The sequence below is a fragment of the Acanthopagrus latus genome, chromosome 9, assembly GCF_904848185.1.
Source record: "Acanthopagrus latus isolate v.2019 chromosome 9, fAcaLat1.1, whole genome shotgun sequence".
Taxonomy (NCBI): domain Eukaryota; kingdom Metazoa; phylum Chordata; class Actinopteri; order Spariformes; family Sparidae; genus Acanthopagrus; species Acanthopagrus latus.
This window is the reverse complement of record NC_051047.1, coordinates 17,438,919-17,458,499: the sequence shown is the minus strand read 5'-3', so window position 1 is coordinate 17,458,499 and position 19,581 is coordinate 17,438,919. Positions and strand designations below refer to the sequence as shown.

At 42.6% G+C, this 19,581-nt stretch overlaps 1 protein-coding gene across 4 annotated transcripts in view; it reads left to right on the top strand.

The window, feature by feature from the left end:
* LOC119025517 (protein FAM126B-like) overlaps positions 1–17,985 on the top strand; it is a 46,399-nt gene extending 28,414 nt beyond the window's left edge. For 3 of the 4 annotated variants that reach the window (XM_037109133.1, XM_037109135.1, XM_037109134.1), the window contains exons 6-12: positions 596–676; positions 3,012–3,127; positions 5,082–5,177; positions 6,000–6,116; positions 9,022–9,109; positions 9,252–9,408; positions 13,021–17,985. In XM_037109133.1, the coding sequence (XP_036965028.1) occupies positions 596–676; positions 3,012–3,127; positions 5,082–5,177; positions 6,000–6,116; positions 9,022–9,109; positions 9,252–9,408; positions 13,021–13,649 (1,284 nt within the window). In that variant the 3' untranslated portion in view covers positions 13,650–17,985. Of the gene's footprint in view, positions 1–595; positions 677–3,011; positions 3,128–5,081; positions 5,178–5,999; positions 6,117–9,021; positions 9,110–9,251; positions 9,409–10,087; positions 10,268–13,020 lie in introns of all 4 variants that reach the window. The other variant, XM_037109137.1, reaches the window with a different exon arrangement.
* The last annotated feature ends 1,596 nt before the right edge of the window (positions 17,986–19,581 follow it).

Here is a 19,581-nt window from a genome sequence, read left to right as displayed (position 1 = left end):
CAAGTAATTTGAAGTCATGACTGCCAAGTCAGTTTCAAGTTGAGTCTTCTTTTATCAGTGAAAATCTGATGTCATCAAATATGCAGCTTGTTTCCAACTCGAGTCAAGTTATGTGACTCAAGTCCCCCAAGTCTGGTTATTAATGGTTGCTACTGTATGCAGAGTAAATAAACATACCGCATAATTGGTTTACAGGTTTTCTGTTATTAAAAAATACCTGTGTGTCTGTGATTAAATGTTATTATCATTTTTGTTTGCAATTGTGACTGCAGATAATCAGGCGTTACTTTTAGAAATAGCATCATATTCAGGGACGCATTAATCTCTGTGTTCTATATCGCAGTGTGAAATTGGAATTGAGTGGTGACTGTGCTGCTGGCAGTGACATTTAATCTGTCAGAGTCAGTAACAACTACCAGCAGAATGGTCCGACACCAGCTCAACAGCGTGCGGTACAGTGGGTTGTGCAGCACTTGTTAACCGTATGCTGCTAAATGCTGAGGGGATGAACTGGGCTAAGTTATGCAGCTAAAGACCTGAATTTATTTAATGACGCGGCTTTTCTATCTTTTCCTCTCTGTGTTTGGTTTTGCAGGAGATCGTGGACAAAGACGGCAACAGCAGGCTCCTCTCCTTCACTATCCCATCTCTGTCCAAACCATCGATATATCATGAGGTGGGGCTCCTGTCTGTCCTATCAAGCAATGTTTTTTGCCACACTATTACCATTTACTCTCATTCCTCCCGCCTTTCTCATTTCATCACCCCTTCTTTTTAATCATTTTGCGGCTTCTGTTTCCTTCTCTCTGTCTTTGCTTCCCTCCCACTGACTGCTGGAGCATCACAGAGACTTATTTAAGTGGCTCTCTGGAAGATGACACCTCCTCAGTGTCCATTTTCATTAACCGCACGTCCAGAGCTCATCCATCTATGCAATAAGCTACACTATGAACTTCTCGGAGGAAGGATTGTCCAATTTATTGTGCCTCCCTTTTTGATGAGTAGAGCTGTGACAAAGCTGGTTCAAGATTCCTTAATGTGAGGATTTGCTTAAGATGCTTCTTTATCATTTATGATAGTAAATGAAGAGTCTGTGTGCTGTTTTGGACTGTTGGTTGAAAAAAGTAAGTAATTTGATGATGTCACTTTGGGCTTCAGGAAAATTTAATGAGCATTTTTATACGTGTTATACATGTAAAGGTTGATCATGAAAAGATCGGCATATTAATTGATCAACAAAGTAATCATTTGTTGCAGCTAGGAGTGAGACAATTTAAGTCCGAAGGATGCGATTGTATGCATGTTCCCGAGTGCCTCGTCTCAGTGCCTCTCTCCACTCTGTTAACAGAGAGCAGCTGTAGTTAAGGTTGGTTTAGAAACAGACTGTGAGTAACATAAACAAACAACTGGCTTCCAGCACAGCACAGCAGTTACACAGAGCCCCTTTAAAATGAGGTGACTCTTTGCTTTCCATTCCACGTGTTCTCTTTTTTAGTCACTCTCTCTGTCGTGCTTTTACATCCCCACAGCTTCTGACCTGACTGCTAAAACACTACTATTGACTATTGTGAGAGCTGGAATTCATTAGAAAGGTGTTTCGCAGTTGATGTAGGACCATTTACTGAGGGCAGACAGAAGCTGTTGGCTGTTGGCATTTTTTTTAAAGCGCAAAGCATGTACAGTATGTCGTCATACACTATGACAGGCCTCAGTGGGTGCTTGTGTGTGTGTGTGTGTGTGTGTGTGCGTGTGTGTGTGTCTCAGTGTTGATGAGACTACAGTGTGTGGCGTGTGCTGAGGGCATTTTATCTCTGTAATTACAAGCTTGAGAAGCTCTTTCCTCCTGCTGAGAGAGTGAAGAAGCATGGAGGTGCGGTGGGGGGGCTTGTGTGTGTGTGTGTGTGTGAGTGAGTGAATGAATCACGCCAAGCTTTGTAGGCTGTAGTATGGCTCTGTGCATCACATGGCCTTATCCCCGGGCCTCCAGTATTAGCATACACTCCAGTCTCTCTTTTTGAATTAATCCGCCCTCCCCTTCTCCGCCACTGCTCACACTGGCCCAAGATACTTAGGTCAGAATATCAATTCAATTTAGGGGTGACTTTTGCTCTGCACACCATCAGAATGAAATGGCCTTGTGATATATTCTTAGTTGGAAGTAAATTTAGATAATAATCTTACACTGGCTCACTTCTCCAGTCATTACATGTGCCATTTGAAAATAGAAAACAATGAAGGAGGAGATCTAAAATGAATTGCTAATGCCATGTCTGCTAGGAACATGTCCATTTTGTTATGGATTGGTGAATACAGGACAAAAGAGACCAGTAAAATGTACTCTATATACCTGTTGCTAATAAGGATAATAAGATCACAAATTAGAAAAGACTAGCAGAGGCGGAAAGTGGTGGGTTTAAAGCAAAGAAACGAAGTGCTAGGATTTGTGCAGCTGTCACTTTCACTATAAGGAAGGTGAAGTGACTGAAGAATACACTTCCTTTTATTTAACGAGGGCAGTGGTATTTATGTTTGAAAAGTAATGTACCACTAACCTGAAAGTGATTCCGATATCGAAGAGTACCTCATTTGAGACCTTAAGTTGTCCATATGCCTCATTCTTTTGAACGAGTTAACTCAGTAACACAGGTTATTTCTTCAAACATCCACTTGGACTTAAGGAAGAACTGATTGCATTTTGGTGGACCTAATCCTAATCAAGTTATATCATAATAATGATGCATTTTACAAAAACAGCTTTAAGGGCCCTGGCCGTTTTTCACATCACAGCTCAAGAACAGCAACTGGTAATGTGGTAATCTTAGTTTCTTAGTTTAAAAAAAGGAAACTGGTGAAGGATTGCTTATTAGGGCAAAGTTGTCTTAATGACTTGTGAAAACCAAGCTCACAAACCTGCCTGCAAGAGCTTGCCTGGAGATATTTTCAAGTCATCTTAATCCAACATGGTGGGAAAGATGTTTAATAATAACTGTTTCTTCTGTGTGTGTGTGCAGCCTTCTAGCCTGGGATCCATGGCCCTGACAGAAGGAGCGCTCTGTCAACATGACCTGATCAGAGTGGTGTACAGCGGCCTCCATCCTCAGAGAGAGACCTTCACAGCTCAGAACAGGTACCAGTCTGACTCCACCAGCTGTTAACAGAGATGGACTCATATGAGACACAGCACAAAAGTCACAAAAGAGATTAGACTGCAGCATTTTAGAGACACTGTGAGTCTAGCAGAGGGAATGAAACCTTATTGTTGTCTGGGTACAGAGAAATGGCAGGGCTGTAGGATGTTCGGCTTCAGTAAACACAGTAGGCATCACCACACTGAAGCCAACTTTGGCCCGATGAATGTCATTCTTTCTTGTTTTAAATTTTTTCACGACAAAATAGTTTTCCTTTATTTCACATCTCATCCTTCCCTGTTAAGACCTTTTAAGATGATCAGAGGAGCATAACCCCTTCAGCCTCCTCCAGCCAGACTCAGCAGGCCTAAAAGCTTTTTTGGCTCTTATATTCTCCCTGCTGCTGTGGATGAATGATAATCTTAGCATAGTAATGAAGCGTGCTGGAATCCTGCCAGAAAATGGTCTGAATGCTGCAGAGTCGCACTTTGCGCTTGCGTTTATTTGCAGTGACACATGTGACGATCACAACTATCGGTACTGATAATGTAAGGGCAGCCCAGATGAGACTGGTCGCCCTCCGTGTTGCTCTCAGCAGCGCTGCCCTCAGCAGTGATGAACGCAGCCGTAAATATACTCAATGGATTTCAGCGGGGCCCGGCCTCATAGCTTATCTGGAAATCCATTTGCGTGGCTCGGCCCGAGATGGTGTTTATGAGAAGAAAGCCCAAAGCTCCTGAGAGGTGCCGGCTCATTCCCGCTCATGATATACAGCCAGACCGTTCACCTCCTCCTGCGCACAGAGTCAATTATGGCCCTTAACCCCGAGTTCCTCCTCCTAGTTGTCAGTCAACACACAAACACAAGCTCCAAAACACATGCTGAAAATAGAGATGCAAAAAAGTTTTGTACAGATATAATCTGATCATTTCAAGTGGAAAGTGTTGTCACCAGTGTAATATATGATTCTATAACTGTACCTTGAGCAAAACCCCACAAACAATTCACTCCCGTGTATCCGCAGCCTGTCGAAGAGATGCTGACAAATTACTTCGACTCAAATCTAATAATTATTCTGGCTTTACAACTTTAAACACATTTGTTGTTCCAGTTTTTCTACAGCAGGTAGATTCTTGTCAGCTCGGTGCAAATCGCTGACGGTTACACTGCTGCGTCCAGTGAAAAAGAGGCTGGAACTCATAAATCACAACAGATGTAGACAGAAACAGAAATGGCCTGTTAGGGATTTTTAAAAAGCCCCACGTTTGCAATTGTCAGTTAAATCATAAATTGGTACGATATGTAAGAAATAATACTGATGTCATTTCCAGTCCTGATTACTATTGTGTTTCTTTGTATAGATTTCATTAGATTTCTGTTGTTTCTGTTTCTGTTCTGAAATTTTCTTATTGAATATCAGTTTGTAGGATTTAAGTGACTCAGTTGATTTTAAGAGTGGAGAAAACACAACACCAGGGTAGCACAAAAGATATCTGAGTTACCCTGGTGTCTGAAGAAGCATAACTCCAGCTTTAGGCCTGCAGTGTTCCCCAGTTACATAGTTCTGATGAATTAGTGCCAAAGGTCACACAAATGTACAAACTAAAATAAGTCTCACACATTCTGCATTTGTCCCACTGCTTACATGGTGTTTGTTGAGACTTTAAGGCTGCAGTGTGTTCAGCTGTGCATATACATACAATACAGTAACTAACAATGAACAAAGATGCTTAGGCAAGCAGTTTGCACGGCAGGCTATTTTACAGCTGAGAGTTAATATGAATTGCCTGAGCAGCTTTCTGTGACATTTCTGCAATAGACAATTATGTAGACTGTTCAACAGAAATAGAGTTGTTGTGTATTATCTGATTAAAACTGATATTTAATCCATAGTGTTTTTCATGATATTTTTCTTTAATTGAGTTAATTAGACCCTGTTGTTTTTCTTTGCAGGTTTGAAGTGCTGTGTTTCCTCATGCTCTGCTACAACTCTGCTGTGGTCTACATGCCCCTGTCATCCTATCAGTCAGTCTGCAGAATGAGCTCACGGTGAGGGAAACACACGTGTAAAGCATTTGTGTCTGTATCTTGACCCTCAGTTTTGTCCTTTCTGTACCCAATTAGCAGCCACCCTCTCCTCTTCTTTCTCCATTACTCCTGAATCTGGCATTACATCGCCTCCTCTACCCTGTAGCCATACGCTAACCTCGATACTGACTGCCCCTGCCGTGGGAGGATTTGATAAATACGATTTCATTAGGGCTCAGTTTTCCGTGATTGGCCGAATAAAAGCATCACTGCTGGGCACCTGTCTTGGAAACACGGACATGCCCTGGAGTCAGGAGACCGGATCAATGTGTGGAATTCACAACGTGAGGCCCTGTAGTGGAGCAGCTGCCGCCCAGGTGATTGTTCCACTGCAGCGTGCAGATGAATCAGGATATTAAGACTTCCCTACTGTGAGTGAGCAGACAATGCCCGAAGCCTGCTCGGTCTAGACAGACGGCAAACGGTGACTGTGAAGACTTCAGAGCACGAGAACAATTTTCCGTTCTTTGAGTTCGGCCTCGCTGTGTAGACCCCGAGGACCTGCTGTCTAGCCTCGCCTGACCTCCACCAGTGTTTAAAATTTTGCTCCCTTTGCACTCTGATGTGCGTCCTGTTTGAGCGTTTGACTCAGGAAGTGACTGATGTTCCCTTTAGTTCTTCTCATCTGATCTGTGTTGTTTCCTCCAGCAGTTTATCAGTAGAACATCTCAAAACCTTTTGTCTAGGTTTTCCCTCCTGAACCACCTCTCTTTGTTGTTGCCTGATGTTGTATGACCTTACCTTACTTATGTGCCTGTTCATGTGTGTGTGTTCACTCCGCAGGTTGTGTGTTTGTGGCTTCCCCCGGCAGCAGCAGAAGCTTTGGAGGGAACCATGCAACCGCGTGCTGCTCGACCCCGAGTTCATGGTGCAGATGCTGACTGCTGTCTATCATGCTATGTATGTATCTGCAAAATAGTTTTTGGCCCCTTGGCATCTATAAGTTTAATGTTCACTATTTTTTTTTTCTTTTCCCTTTTTTATCCGTTCAGCTGCTAAATGCTCCACTGTAGATGCTCTCCATTGACTTTGCATAGTGTAAAGTGCTCCTTTGTCACTTCCAAATACAGTCTAGCTGGTTCCTGTCACTACTGGTGACTTCCTCTGTAATCCAAAATTCCGGTCTACAGCTGAGCCATAAACTAATTTGCTAACAGTAGCTAGCCACAGTCAATGATGGCTAGTAAAGGGTAGCAGTTGTCTGTTACTTTGGTGACATGGTGCCCTCTGTGGTTTTTTATTTTTATTTTTATTTTTTATATTATTTTACTTCTGCTCCTTCAGTTTCTCTAAGAAAAGCAAGTTAAGGTGAGGTGACAGTCCTACAATAGACTGGCATTTTCCCCTCCTGGAGACATACTGGAAGCTAATGTTTTAGCCAACTACAGTCACTTGGCTGCATATAATTTTGCCAGTTGTTCTCCCCTTCAGTGGGCGTGGTCTGACAAGCGCCACTCCATTTATGTACATCAGCCAGTTTCTAACATTGTCTAACATTTGGTGCTGAGCAGTGGGGTTTTTGAGTGTTGTCTCTGGAAACAGCCACATGCTGCTGCCAAAAAAATAAATAAATAAAAAAGCTATCATTAGCCGTGAGAGACAGCAGAGAGCAAAGTTGCTAAACAATGAGCTGAAACTCTCTCTATAAAGCTCTTTGAAGCCAAGTGGCGCAGTAAATTCTGGTGATTATATAACTCTGTAGGTTAATCAAGATAAGAAACCCCTTGCACATTATCACTAAAAGATATGATTAAAGCCACTTTAAGTGCATTGATTCACTCTTTATTGGAAGATCTTTGAGGACACTGAGTAATAGTTTTCAGGTAATTAGGGGGATGATAATCTCATGTTTGCTCCTGACCTTAACAGATATCATCATGTCCCGAGTTCCTTTATAAGCTGCACAACACAATGTTTTTCATTGTTGTTGTCGTGCCTCTGCGGGACACCACTAATGAGGGAAGTCTGTCTTCCAGTTTGCTGTGATCTACTGCAAAAAATCTCCTAACAGCATATACTAGCTCTCTGCGAAGGACAGACGCTCCCCACTGTACAGACTGATTACATCGGCAGTGCATTGTGGGAGCAGGTGATTTCATCCCCTATGAGGACAGTCGTTACAAAGCTGATTATGTCTCCTCGATGATAGCCTGTCCTCCAAGATGGATCCCCTGATACTGACTGGAAATCACCACCGTTAAAGACGGGGCAGCGAGGACAGAATGAGTATGCATCTTGCCTCATCGCTCCCGTGAGGGTGCACAGCAGCAATCAGGAGGCTGGAGCAGTCGATGCCTCTGGATAATAACCCAGACTCTGTGTGTGTGTGTGTGTGTGTGTGTGTGTGTGTGTGTGCGTGCGTGCGTGTGTGCATAAAAAAATAATAGCCTTTTTGGTAATCCCTGCCATAGGTCACCTCAGTGGCAGCTCTCACATTCACCCTTGGCCTGAGCAGACACACGTGTAGGGCAGATAAACATGAATCCACACATGCAGAGGGACCTTGGCACCCGTCGAGGACACTCTGGGATTTAGGTTAATATGTCCGCTAATGCTACAGCACTGTAATGCCACATAAGGAGAGAGAGAGAGAGAGGGAGGGAGATACATGCAGGGAACCAATAGACACATGCCTATTTTTCATTTGAAATGTCTCCTGAACCGGTTTTCCAGCCGTCACAACATCAGAGAGTCTGTTTTTACCTGCCCATTCATTCTAGTCTTTTCATCTCGAGTCTAAAGGGAACCCCACGCATTTGTCGCTGGACCGGATCAAAGTGAGTTCGCCTTGCAGATAGTCTTCCTCTTCTTTGTTTTTAATGTTTTTATTCATTCCTGCTGTTCCTTTAATCTCTCCTTATTGAATACATGGTTCCGGCATCATCTTATGCAAATACGTCCCTCATCTTTAGTTAAGAGCCAGGTGATAAACCCAAAAATGTACCTACACCAGCACTTACATTCTTTGTTTCTGTTCAGCTGGCGTGTTCAGTTCTCGTCCTCTCCAGGTGCGTTTTGGAAGCCGTCCCCTAAATCACTACAACAATAGAGGTTGCGCAGTCTGCACAGCATGCAGTGTGTTGAGAGCTAATGCTTTCAAAAGTTCTCTTAAAAGCTATTTTAATATGTTGTAATTTGTTTATCAATACCAAAGACACTGGAGCTTGAAATAATTGTGTTCTGAACATATCTGTCATTTATCAGTTCTTATTTCTGGTCACACCTGGCTATACAGTTATGGTCTAACTGATAATTATTTTTTTTCAGTATTTTATGATAATAAGTCTTGATTTGGTGATGACTTATTTTAGGTCTATTTGCATAGTTTTCTCCAACAAATTTTCGAATGCTATTTTTTTTCCACAATAGACAGATTTCCTAATGGCTGACATTCCAGCTCAGCAGAGGCCACAATAGTAGTCCCTACATCAAACTGTTCACAGCAAGGTCTGTGGATTATCTTGAGGAAGCAGATCCTGATATCTGGAAAGAGACAACTTGGCAAAACAATCTAGATGGGTGAATAACGCTACAGTAATGAGGGAAAATATGTATTTTTGATTTTAGAACACAGGTTAAACTGACGGTGAGTGACAGCGAGGTTTAATCACTCATGACTCTGTGTCCACCCTCTCCCTCCCTCCTTCACTGTAGCTGCAGGCGTTACTAAATAGCTAATAATAGTTCAGGAGGATGTGACTCAGACATCAAGGCATCTCATCAGACACTCCTGTTTACTCAAATGACCTCACAATTTGACGTTGTTAAACACCGGTGTGCGTGTGTTTTGTGTTGTTCTGTGTAGATACAACGGAGAATGGGAGATGGGACGGGAAGCCCTGGAGGACATTCTGTACAGAGCCCAGCTGGAGCTTTACTCTCAGCCTCTGCTGGTAAGACTGATAAATACAGTTCAAATTAAATCACATAAAAACATTGAGACCATCATGCTTTTGGTGATGGCCAAATCAGTCTCATGTGAGGCTTGAATTCTCATGTAAAACATCCCTGGTTGCCTCTGTGTGTCAACTCCAGCTGGGAAACGCCATGAAGAACTCGCTGCCAGACAACGCGCCCGACGAGCCGCAGGGGCGCAAGGTGCTCCAGGTGGAGGTGACACCCACCATTAGCCGCATCTCCATCTCGGCCATCACCACCGCCTCCATACGACGCCACCGCTGGAAGAGAGAGGGTAAGAAAGCTGCGGCAGCCCTGCAAACAGGAACAGCTGCAGCGCACAGAGGAGTGAGATCTCAGTAGATGTGTCAGCAGTGCAGTAGATCCATTACCTTGCTTCTTTTTTAATTATCTTCGTTCCTGTTAAGCTGCAAACTTACGAGCTGTGACTTTTTTTCTCGATCAGTGTGGAAACTCCACAAGAAGGAGCTACTTGGTGAGACTTTCCTGTTTGTCCTTAGCAGCGAGAAGAAAAACGTGTTCCTGAATAAACTAGTCACACCATTAGCATCGTCCAAATGGTGTTTTATTCATGTCAGTTACTCTATGTAGGTTTGGTCATATAGTCTCTGTGTTGCAGTGCTTGTGTCACTCGCTGCTCTTTTTGTCTTTTCTTTTTTGCCTGTCTTGTCTATAAGTGTGTGCTGTGCTCTTTATCACCAGTAAGTTTAAAATTTGTGGTCTTGAGAGAAACCATTGACAAAATGGTGCCTGTAGACTCCATTTGATTAACAGATGATCAATAAATGGGGGTAGCTCTTTTTTTTTTTTTTTTTTTAAATCATTGCGTTTCTTTTCTATATACTATAATCTACTAATGAGTGAACAGACAGCTGTCAGGCCTGCTGTGCCCATGATCGATGAGGCCCGATTCGGTTGAAACACATTTCCCCGTCTGTGTTGTTGACTCCCAGATTGTTTTGACTACTCAACCGGTGCAGAGTTGAGCCTCATCGTCAATCCTCCTAGCCTCGCCCAGAACCACCACCACCACACTCCTTGGGACCCCGCAGCCAATGAGGAGAGAGGAAGGCGGCCTCACAGCCACCACAGCAGCAGCAGCAGCAGCATCATTCCCCCCATCACATTTGAGGGTAGGGGACAGGGGCGGACGCTCAGAGCAGAGAGGGTCTCAGGAGGAGGTGCCCCTTCGATCTGCATCCTCCCAACCTTCTTCCTTCTCCTCCTCCTCCTGCCCCTACTCAGCCTGAGAGGGTTAACTCTGCCGTTCCCATTTTTGGCTGCCTCTTCACTTCCCCAGAGTATACTAACTCATCCAGTCTATAAAACCCTCAGCCAGCTACCAGACCTCTGCTATCTCATTCGAGAGCGGACGAGTCGCCTATTCTGGGTTTGAAGGAAGTGCGGCTAGTGGCCATTTTTTGCATGGGCCATGTCATCATGTCATATCCTCTCTTTTTCCTCATCATGCCTCCAACGTACTTCAGACTGCTGTCCTTGTCACTCACTGAGCATGTTCAGTGCCCAGCCTGCAGCTTGACCTTTTACTCTGATGTCTCATAATTTATTAGATTTATTTTTTCTGTAGTTTTAACAGGAAAAATACATCAGCGTTAAGAAAACTGGCACAGAGTACCCGACATCTTGTTTCCTCTCTGCCCCTCACGGTGTCTGACAGTACCGCAGGTTTAGGGTCACTCGGGCCAGCAGCACCCATCTGCTGCCGCCATTCTGCAGGAAGCGGCCTTTCATTTTGTCTTCTTGAGCAGCAGCTTTACTTTGCGTTCTGCCATGTTACATTTCTTTTTCCTCAGCTCAGTGAGTGGGAACGAGCCCTTCATCTTGCATGCACACGCTACGGCAAGCTTCTGCTAAAACATGAGAACGTGGAGCACTTAACATTTCAAATGACAAGGCCAAGTGAGCAGGCTGAATGTTGTCAAGGTAAAAAAAATCAAGCAACAGCAAAGGCTATTCCACTGCAAGGCCCATTTTGTCTTGTTGAATGTGTGTCCATTTCCATGTGTGGTTGCTACATGTTTTGATATATCGCTCAGGTCTTCTGACATGAGTACCATCCCGTCTTCTTCCCATGAACTTTCATTTAACTGTTGCAGCTGTCGGAAAAACAAAAAACAAGTCATTGTTTGGTCAGACAGAAATTTACCACCTAATTAAGAAAGAACTGTGAATATTGTAAAGAAGAGCGCTCAGTGTCTTTTGAATAATTAGTGGACATTCTGTAGCAGAAAGAAACCTGAACATACGCCCTTAAGTTTGAAGCTGCAGTGCAGCGATATTGGTAAATTACCACACTGGTGGGTTTGCATGTTTGAGCCAGTTACCTACAAGTTGCATTCAGTCTGCAACACAACCACTATCCATCGTTTATCACACATTTGTGATTATTCACTTCCTTTTCGGAAGCCATTGATTTCCATAAATTTTATTTGACAGTGAAAATAAACAGAACACAAACCTTGCTTGAGCCAGCTACATTAATACTAAATACATCACACAGGGAAAATAACAGTAACAGTGATTGTAACATAATATAATAATGATAATAAACTATATACACTTGATAACTGTCAATGTTTTTATTAAATAATACAATTGTATGGCTTTATTTCTGAAACACTGAAATGACTTGAAGCCAATAGGACACATATAAATGTATTTAACCAATTAAAAAGCCAATTTTAGTCAAACGGCTCAAACATGCAAGAACACCCATGTTAGTAACACTTTGAGGAACTCTAAGCTCTTCCTTCAGGATTGGTTTGGCTTGTGATGGCTCGCAGACCGGCCCATTTAGCCTTGCCGGCTGTCAGCTCTAACTGGAGTACCATTGATCCGGTGAGGTGTACGGACTCGCCTCAGTGCGCTCCACAGATTGGCAGGCTCGCTTTGGCCGGGGCCGACCACGTGGCCTGTGTGAGCCAGCGCTGCGGGAGAAACGAGGGATGGGGCAGCAGAGCATGTGTCTCCTCCTCATGTTATGTGCATGTCAGTCCAGACCCCCTTTTTCTTCTCGGTTCCTACCATTTCTTTTTCTGGTGCTGCCTGCGGTTCCCTGTCGTCCGGTTTTGCTTGTCCCAACGATGCATGACGGAGACAGACGGCTGATCCTCTGTCTCTTCTCTCTAACGGGCTTTACCCTTCATACTATATGTCAATAACATGCTTCTTTTTATTCTGACTCAATTTATCATCTTTCTTCCTTTTCAGCTTTCAAACAGAGAGGTCTAAGATGGATTATTACATGTTTTATTGTTTTGATTCTTCCTTTCATACCAAATACCAAATTATCACCAATGATTGATTGCTGATGTTTAATAGAAATGTAATATAAGAAATACATTGGGAAACAAGCTCTGCTCTCTGATCAGGCCGGTTATCAAGCTTTTCCGAAACAAGCAGCTGGTCAGGTTTTAGTCGATCTGAGTTACGTCACAACACAAGGTCACTGAGTACTCTATTGAATTGTACCTCTTGGTGCATAATGATTGAGCTAATGAAGCAGCATTTTTTATAAATACTCTGAACATTTTAAATCTTGATGCTCAGTTTGTCGCAGACTTGCTCAAATCACTGTTAACAAGAGGCCCTTTGTCTTGATTATAGTGATATTTTGTCTAGATTGAAATCTGACATTTGAATTTTGGTACTTTACTATGAATGGTCATCAGCTTAGTAGTATTTTGGAAGTTGTTTACAGCTGCTGCATGTCCAAATTTTCTCCACCAGACTTTCAGTGTTAGGGTTAAAAGTTTTGCTCTATCAGCATGTTCAACAGAACCTCCATTGTTGTCTGACCATGCTAACTTTTCTCTTTGTCTATCATGCTCTCTTTCTTTGTATGTTCGTGTGTGTTCCTCTTCAGACGCTGATGGCATGAGCGGCGGGGAAGATTCCTTCAACGTCAACGACCCTGACGAGGGTTTCTCCTCTGGGGCGTCCAACAGCAGCCAGCCCAGCGGCACCAAGACAGGCGGCGGCGTAGGGCAGAGGGGCGGCAGTCTGAACAGCAGCAGCAGCAGCATCAAGAAGGCCATCACAGCCCGGCTGTCTCGCGACAAAGAAAAGGAGCGGGAGAAGGAGGCGGATTTGTCAGCGGACCACCAGGTCCCCATGAGGAGGCACCACCAGAGGCAGCAGTCGCCCCCAGCCAGCATCAACTTGGATGCCATCCAGCTGAGCCCCATCAAGAAGCACCTGAGCTTCCCCGCGGGGCCGGCTCTGGTGCGGACTGGCAGCACCTCCTCCAGCAAGTCCTTTGACTGCATGAGTTTCAACCTGAACGGCAGCAACCTGCGAGAGAAGGCGGCGGGAGGCTCAGACAAAGAAGGGGGGCTCCCGGCAGGCGGCACCCACCGACAGTCCACCATCAGCCTGAAGGAGGAGCACCTCATCAGGCCAGAGGATGCTCAGGACCTCCTATCTCCTGGAGCTCCTCTCACCAAGCAGTCCCGCTCCCCCAGCTTCAACATGCAGATCATATCACAGGTCTAATGTGCAGTGCAGGGCATGGTAGACACACACACATGCACACACAGAATACATGTTCATAAGACACAACATCCTCCTCATGCAGGTTTTCTCTGCAACAGCCCTTCTATGACAACTTCTGTCTACCTATCTATGTTGGTGTGTGTGACTGTGTGTGTTCGTTTGTTCAGGAAAACATCTTCAGATATTAGGAGTTGTGTCTTCACCCTTTTAACATCCATTAAACTTACAATCGTGACCTACCTGCAGTCGACGTTTGCGAGTTTAGCGTCGCTGAAAATGCAACAAAGAGAAGAGTAGAAAACAATGACGACACTGCGGTCGAGTCCAGCATGTCACTGCATCCTCCCATCTGAGCGAGTAAACGTCGGGAGAAAACTCGTAAGGATGCCACGCTAGCTGTAGGGAGATATGGGACAGTTAAGATTTCTTGAGTTCCTGACTGAATCAGTCAAAAAAAAAAAAAAGAAAAAAATCAGCAATAACACTCACCGTCGCTCATGTGGAGAACAGAGGGGTCTCTTTATTCCTTCCCTGTCAGTTCCGGGCTCACGTGCAATCGTTCTTGCTGATTATCTTCCTTGTTGATTGCTGTTTTTTAATTGGGCATAAATGGTTTTATGAATGAAATTTCTTTAAATGTTTTTAAATCAAAGTCCAAAGAAGGTAGCATTTGTTTTTGTTTTTTTCTTTTCACTTGTTTGGGAAAGATTTGGCAGAAAATCAGTGATTCTTTAGTTTTGATGTGTAAAATCTGACTTGATTGTTGTTAAACCAAACTGGAATGTGGCGAGGGTTCTCGTCTTGCCCCCCCCGAGCTTTTAAACTGGACAAATCTAAAGAAAATGCTAATGTGCAGCTACAAGAGGAATGAATTCATCTGAATCTTGTGGTAGAACTCGATGAACACATAGTAGACGGCGCAGGTCTGAAGCTAAAAGGCAACAACTGTATTTTATATTGGATTATTCTCATGGTTCAAACCATTTAATGGGTCCTTCCATCTGAAAGCACTTCTTGTTGGTGTTGGTTTTTGTGGTGTCCTGTCTGAGCCGGTGAATTACTGCCCTCTGGAGGCTTGTACCTGTCACTGCGCATCAGCGGTCACCATGACGATCGTCTTGTGTTTTGTGCTCTGATTGGACGCTCATGAAACATTTTGTTCTACCTCATTGTGTGTTCACCTGCCACTCAGACACCTGTCTCCCAATCAGACCCAAGATCTAAACACCCCATTGGGTTTCAAACTGGAGTGCTCAATGATCAGTTTGGGGGATTCAAAGAGAGAACACGCACAGAAAAAAAAAAAAGCCTGTGTGTGTTTGTGACTGAATATCTCGGCCTCAGCATTTCAGTTCAAAAACCTAGCTGCAAAATGAGAACACGACTGTCTTCAGGTTTTCAATCATATATCAAAAACAGCCACATTTGGGATTAACCTGATTATTTTAATTCCATAGAAAATGTCCTGCTTATCTTTCTTTCTTTTTTCATGTAATGATTTTTGAAGTGCAATTTTTTTTTAATCCTCACGTGCATGGAGTTGGATCTTCTCTGCTGTTAAATGCCTGCATCTGCGCACAGTGCTAGCTGTAGCCTTCTGTAGTGCTCCCTGCCCAGGCTGAGTGATTTGAACATGGCGTGCTTGTCTGCATGTTTTTAGTGCCCTGCGCAGCACTGCTGTTTCAGATGCGTGAAACAGCCAGCGAGCCAAACCCCAAGTCTTCGTCCTTTGTCTTCGCCAGATGTGCCAATACACATCCTCTCCTTAAGGAAATTATTTTGTCTTAAGTTTAAAATGCCTCTTTTTTTCTGTTTATTGGTCTTACTTATTTTAAAGCTAAGGGACAAATAAAGGGATGTTTGGACGTATGGCTCAACGTGCCCTTAGATGCAGCTTCACCTTTTTTTTTCTGCCATGACCTCTTTTCACTTGTCACAGGTGTGTGTGCGCGACACACTGTACTCTCACAATCATCACTAAGCTTTGCTGTTCACGTGTAAAAGCAGTATATTTATGCGTCTGTGTACTGTAGATGTCAGCTGTTGTATTGCATTTTCCACGTCTTTGTTCACGTGCTTGTTTCGAAACGAGGATGAATGATAAATGTATATAAAAGTCAGTTCAGTCTGCAGTGAAAAATTCCACAGCTCAAACCTCCACAGCTGCTGCTCCTGGTCCTGAGTGAGTCCTGTGTGCACTTTAGCCTTAAACATGTCCTCCTCCTCTTCCTCCTGCTGGACTGGACTGTGGAAGAAGAGAGGAGTGAGCTACAGTTCACACTCTCACCTGGTCTGTTTGCTGTCACCCCCCTCGTGCTGCTGTGTGGCTCCCCGGAGCCGTGTTTCTCCCCATTTGCTGTATTTTGCTGTGAGTTGAGTGGCACCTTCTTTGCCGTTTTAAAACTGGTGACGTGTTCATGTCATTAATATGAGTGCCCCTGACCAAGGTTACCAGCAGCAGCCATGTTGGTACTGTATGTTGACATAGAGTAACCGATAGACAAATATCCCTCAGTGTCTGGTGTTATTTGCATGTGATCAGGGTGGGAAATGAACACCCGCAGGTGATAAAGCTTGACTGGGGCTCAGATTTGTATCTGCCATCCAGTGTTGGCCAAATGATAAGCTAAGAATTCAAAAAATGTCCACATACATTTCAAAAAATGTCTTATTTAAAGGACAAATTTGTAAGATATGGTCAGAATTGTAGTGTTTAACATTGTTTAAAAATTACCCTTGCACTTTCAGATGCGAGATGTAAAAGTGGTGAGTTTTCTACTTAGTCTAATAAGTATTGAAATGAACTCATGAAATGTCAAAAAAGGAAATATTTTTACACCTATTTTCAGTCCAGTATACCTTCTGAATTTCTTCCTTCAAGGATTTTAAGATCCTCATTAACTCATTGTAAGACATTCAAATTCAGAATAAACAAAAATAAATGAAAATTTAGGTCAAAATAAATTCTCAATAAATACAGTGAGATGTGATCATTTTCTGGCTCTACACACCATTTTTACACACTGCTAATGTCTTCTTATTAGAGCTGCTGTAAATTGCCTCTGTACCGCCGTCTTTCTTGGAGGTTGTGTTAAGTCCCAGTTTGGTGTCCAGCTGTGTTCAGTGTCACATCAGCTGAGCCCTGGCACCCGTGGTCACTCCCCCTTTGATCCAAAGTCCAGATCCAGACAGTCCAGTCCAGTCAAACTCCTAATGGTAGCTAGTTACAGCCAAGGATTGCTAGAAAGGAGCAGCGGTTGTCAGGTACTCTGGTTATACACTGCCTGCGTGTTTGGAGTAACCTTTAAATTCTGGCCATATTCTACAAATGACACCTTTTTAAAAAGTAAAATGTCTGGTTGTACTCGGTCAGCCACTGTTGCTGGTGGACGAAGTTCATTTCCTGTCCTGCATGTGATAACTGTGGGCTTTTGTTTTCATACAGTATGATGCACTTTAATCCATCCACCTCGCTCCTCAAGATAGTTATTGAAATGATATATATAGATGTGCAGATGTGTATACACTCAATGCAGGGTTATAGTCTCTTTAAAGTAGTACTTCTATGTGATGTCACATCCAACACAATGCTATTTTTGTTAAAGTCTAAGGGTACAGCTATTTATTATATTTTCTTTTCAAAACCAAAAAAAAAAAAAAAGAGTAACGGGGTCTGGAAGGTCTCAGGAGTTTATTCAAAAAGCCACATTTTTAAAAAAGGCAGCACCAAAATTTCTGTTCTTGAAGTCAGAATTGATTCTATGCAACATTTTTTCCCCTTTTTTGTTTTTGGTGTACCGGCTTTCATTGGTCCATGTCGGGCGGCACGGAGCAGATGCATTTAAGCTGTTTTTGTTTTTTTTTTTAAAAAGGTGCAAGTCCTCAACAGTGTCTCCCCCATTCAGTGATTTCTGTACATACACCCTGTTGTGGTGCTGCAGGGCGAAAGGACCTCTCTCATTGTGGGTAAAATAAAGAGGACCATCCATTCGTCATCCCACTGCCCTCACAGAGAGAAAGCCAACACCTGGACTATCGGTGCATGTTTGAGCCCTTTGCTGCTCTGTGGCTCAAAGACGTCAAAGTTGGTGTATGAAATACAGATTATAAATGATAAATCTCACCTAGATGCTTCGAGGGAAGCTGCTGGACCATGTGATAACACTGTACTGTTGATGTTGTATAAATGGAGAGAAAGACTTATTTTAAATCTTGTAAATAAAAAAAATGTACAAAGGTGAAAGCAAGATAGATATAAAAACACTGAAGATCAGTCTGAGATGTAGAGAAAAATTAATCTGTATATTGTTGAATAAATATTGTGCCGTAAGGGAAACGAATCTCTGGCTCCTTTATGTGTGTCAAGTAGGTTCAGTGATCTCTGTTGATAACGAAGTTTAATCAAACCAACGTCTACAGTAGAGTTAAGTTTCACTAGAATTTTATTTCATTGGGTTTTACCTTGTAAAATATCCGCTAAAAGAAAATGAAATATTTATCAGTTTTTGTAGTAGTTTTGTAAATTAGTTTATTAGTGTGGCCTTGACCTCCAATTGAAAAGTGTCATGAGATAACTTTTGTTTTTAATTAGTGCTATATTAATAAAACTGACTTGAATTGAAAACTGAGAGGCAGCTGATGATGCTCTAAATATTGTCATATGATCCTCTTCATAGTGCAAAATATTGTCCAGTTCCAGAATCAAGATTTTGTTTCTTTGAGATAATAATCTGAATATCTTTGGATATTTGGCAGCTGCTTGATCAAAACAATTAATCTGATGTTGCTTTGGTTGTCAAGGATTGTCTAAAGGGGAGGGTTTTTTTGGTTATTGTTTGACATTTAATAAACCAAATTATACATCAGCAGAGTGATCCACAGATAACGTGATCATAAAAATAATATTCTAAATGTTACACTAGAGAGCTTCAGTTAGACTAAGTTAACTGAGGCCACTAACATGATTTTTATTTATTTTATTTTAACAGTGTTTGTTAAATGTATATGTTATTGAAAAGTAGTTTTCCACACTCCAAGTCAAAACTTCAACTCACTAAAAAGTGGACATGATGTTGCAGAGGCAGCTGGTTCAAGGCTTGTGGCTGAGGCTGATTGCTGACGGTGTGCTGACATCTATTGGTGAGAATTAAGAACAAGCCATTAGTCAGCAGGTAGATCAAAAAGGATAAAATGCCTTAAAAACTCTAAAGAGATTCACTAAGTTATCTGCTTAAAATATGGTCCAAAGTCATTTATTTCAATAACGTCATGATTACAGAAACTGAGTTTTGAATTTGCTTCCATTCCTCCTTTACAGTCGTGCAGTAGAAAGAAAAGCAGTTTACATCACTGAGGACCCTTCAGGACTGTAGGGCCCTTCACAACACAGTACAGAGACAGCATATATGGCCAGAAAGATGACTTACACAAACTCTTTTATTCCCACTGCAATATGCATTTTTAAACAATGTAAAATAGACACTACTCTTATATTGTAGCTTTGCACAAGTGATTTTAAATGTTGTAAACCAAATGTATTAAGTCCCAAGAACTCAGTGCAGTGATTTAAATAAAACATTAAACCAGCAAAGAGACAAACACACAGAATATATTCTGTGCAGGCTACAATGAGGCTGCATATTGTGTGTATGAACTACTTTAGCTCCTCAAAATGACCTTCTAGATGCTGACATACTAACATACTGAGACATTATAAAACACAGCACCTGGAGTCTGTTAGCTAACTGTGCTGCACTCAGATAATTGGCTGTAACAATGCTAGTATTAACAAGTAAACATTACACAGCTCGATAATGGCGTCATACTAACACTCTCCTACAGACACACGTTAGCTAACATGCAAACCTGTCTGTAAAAACAGACGATTAAATGACTCAGGCGTCGTTATCAGATCGTTCCAGTGTCAGTACCC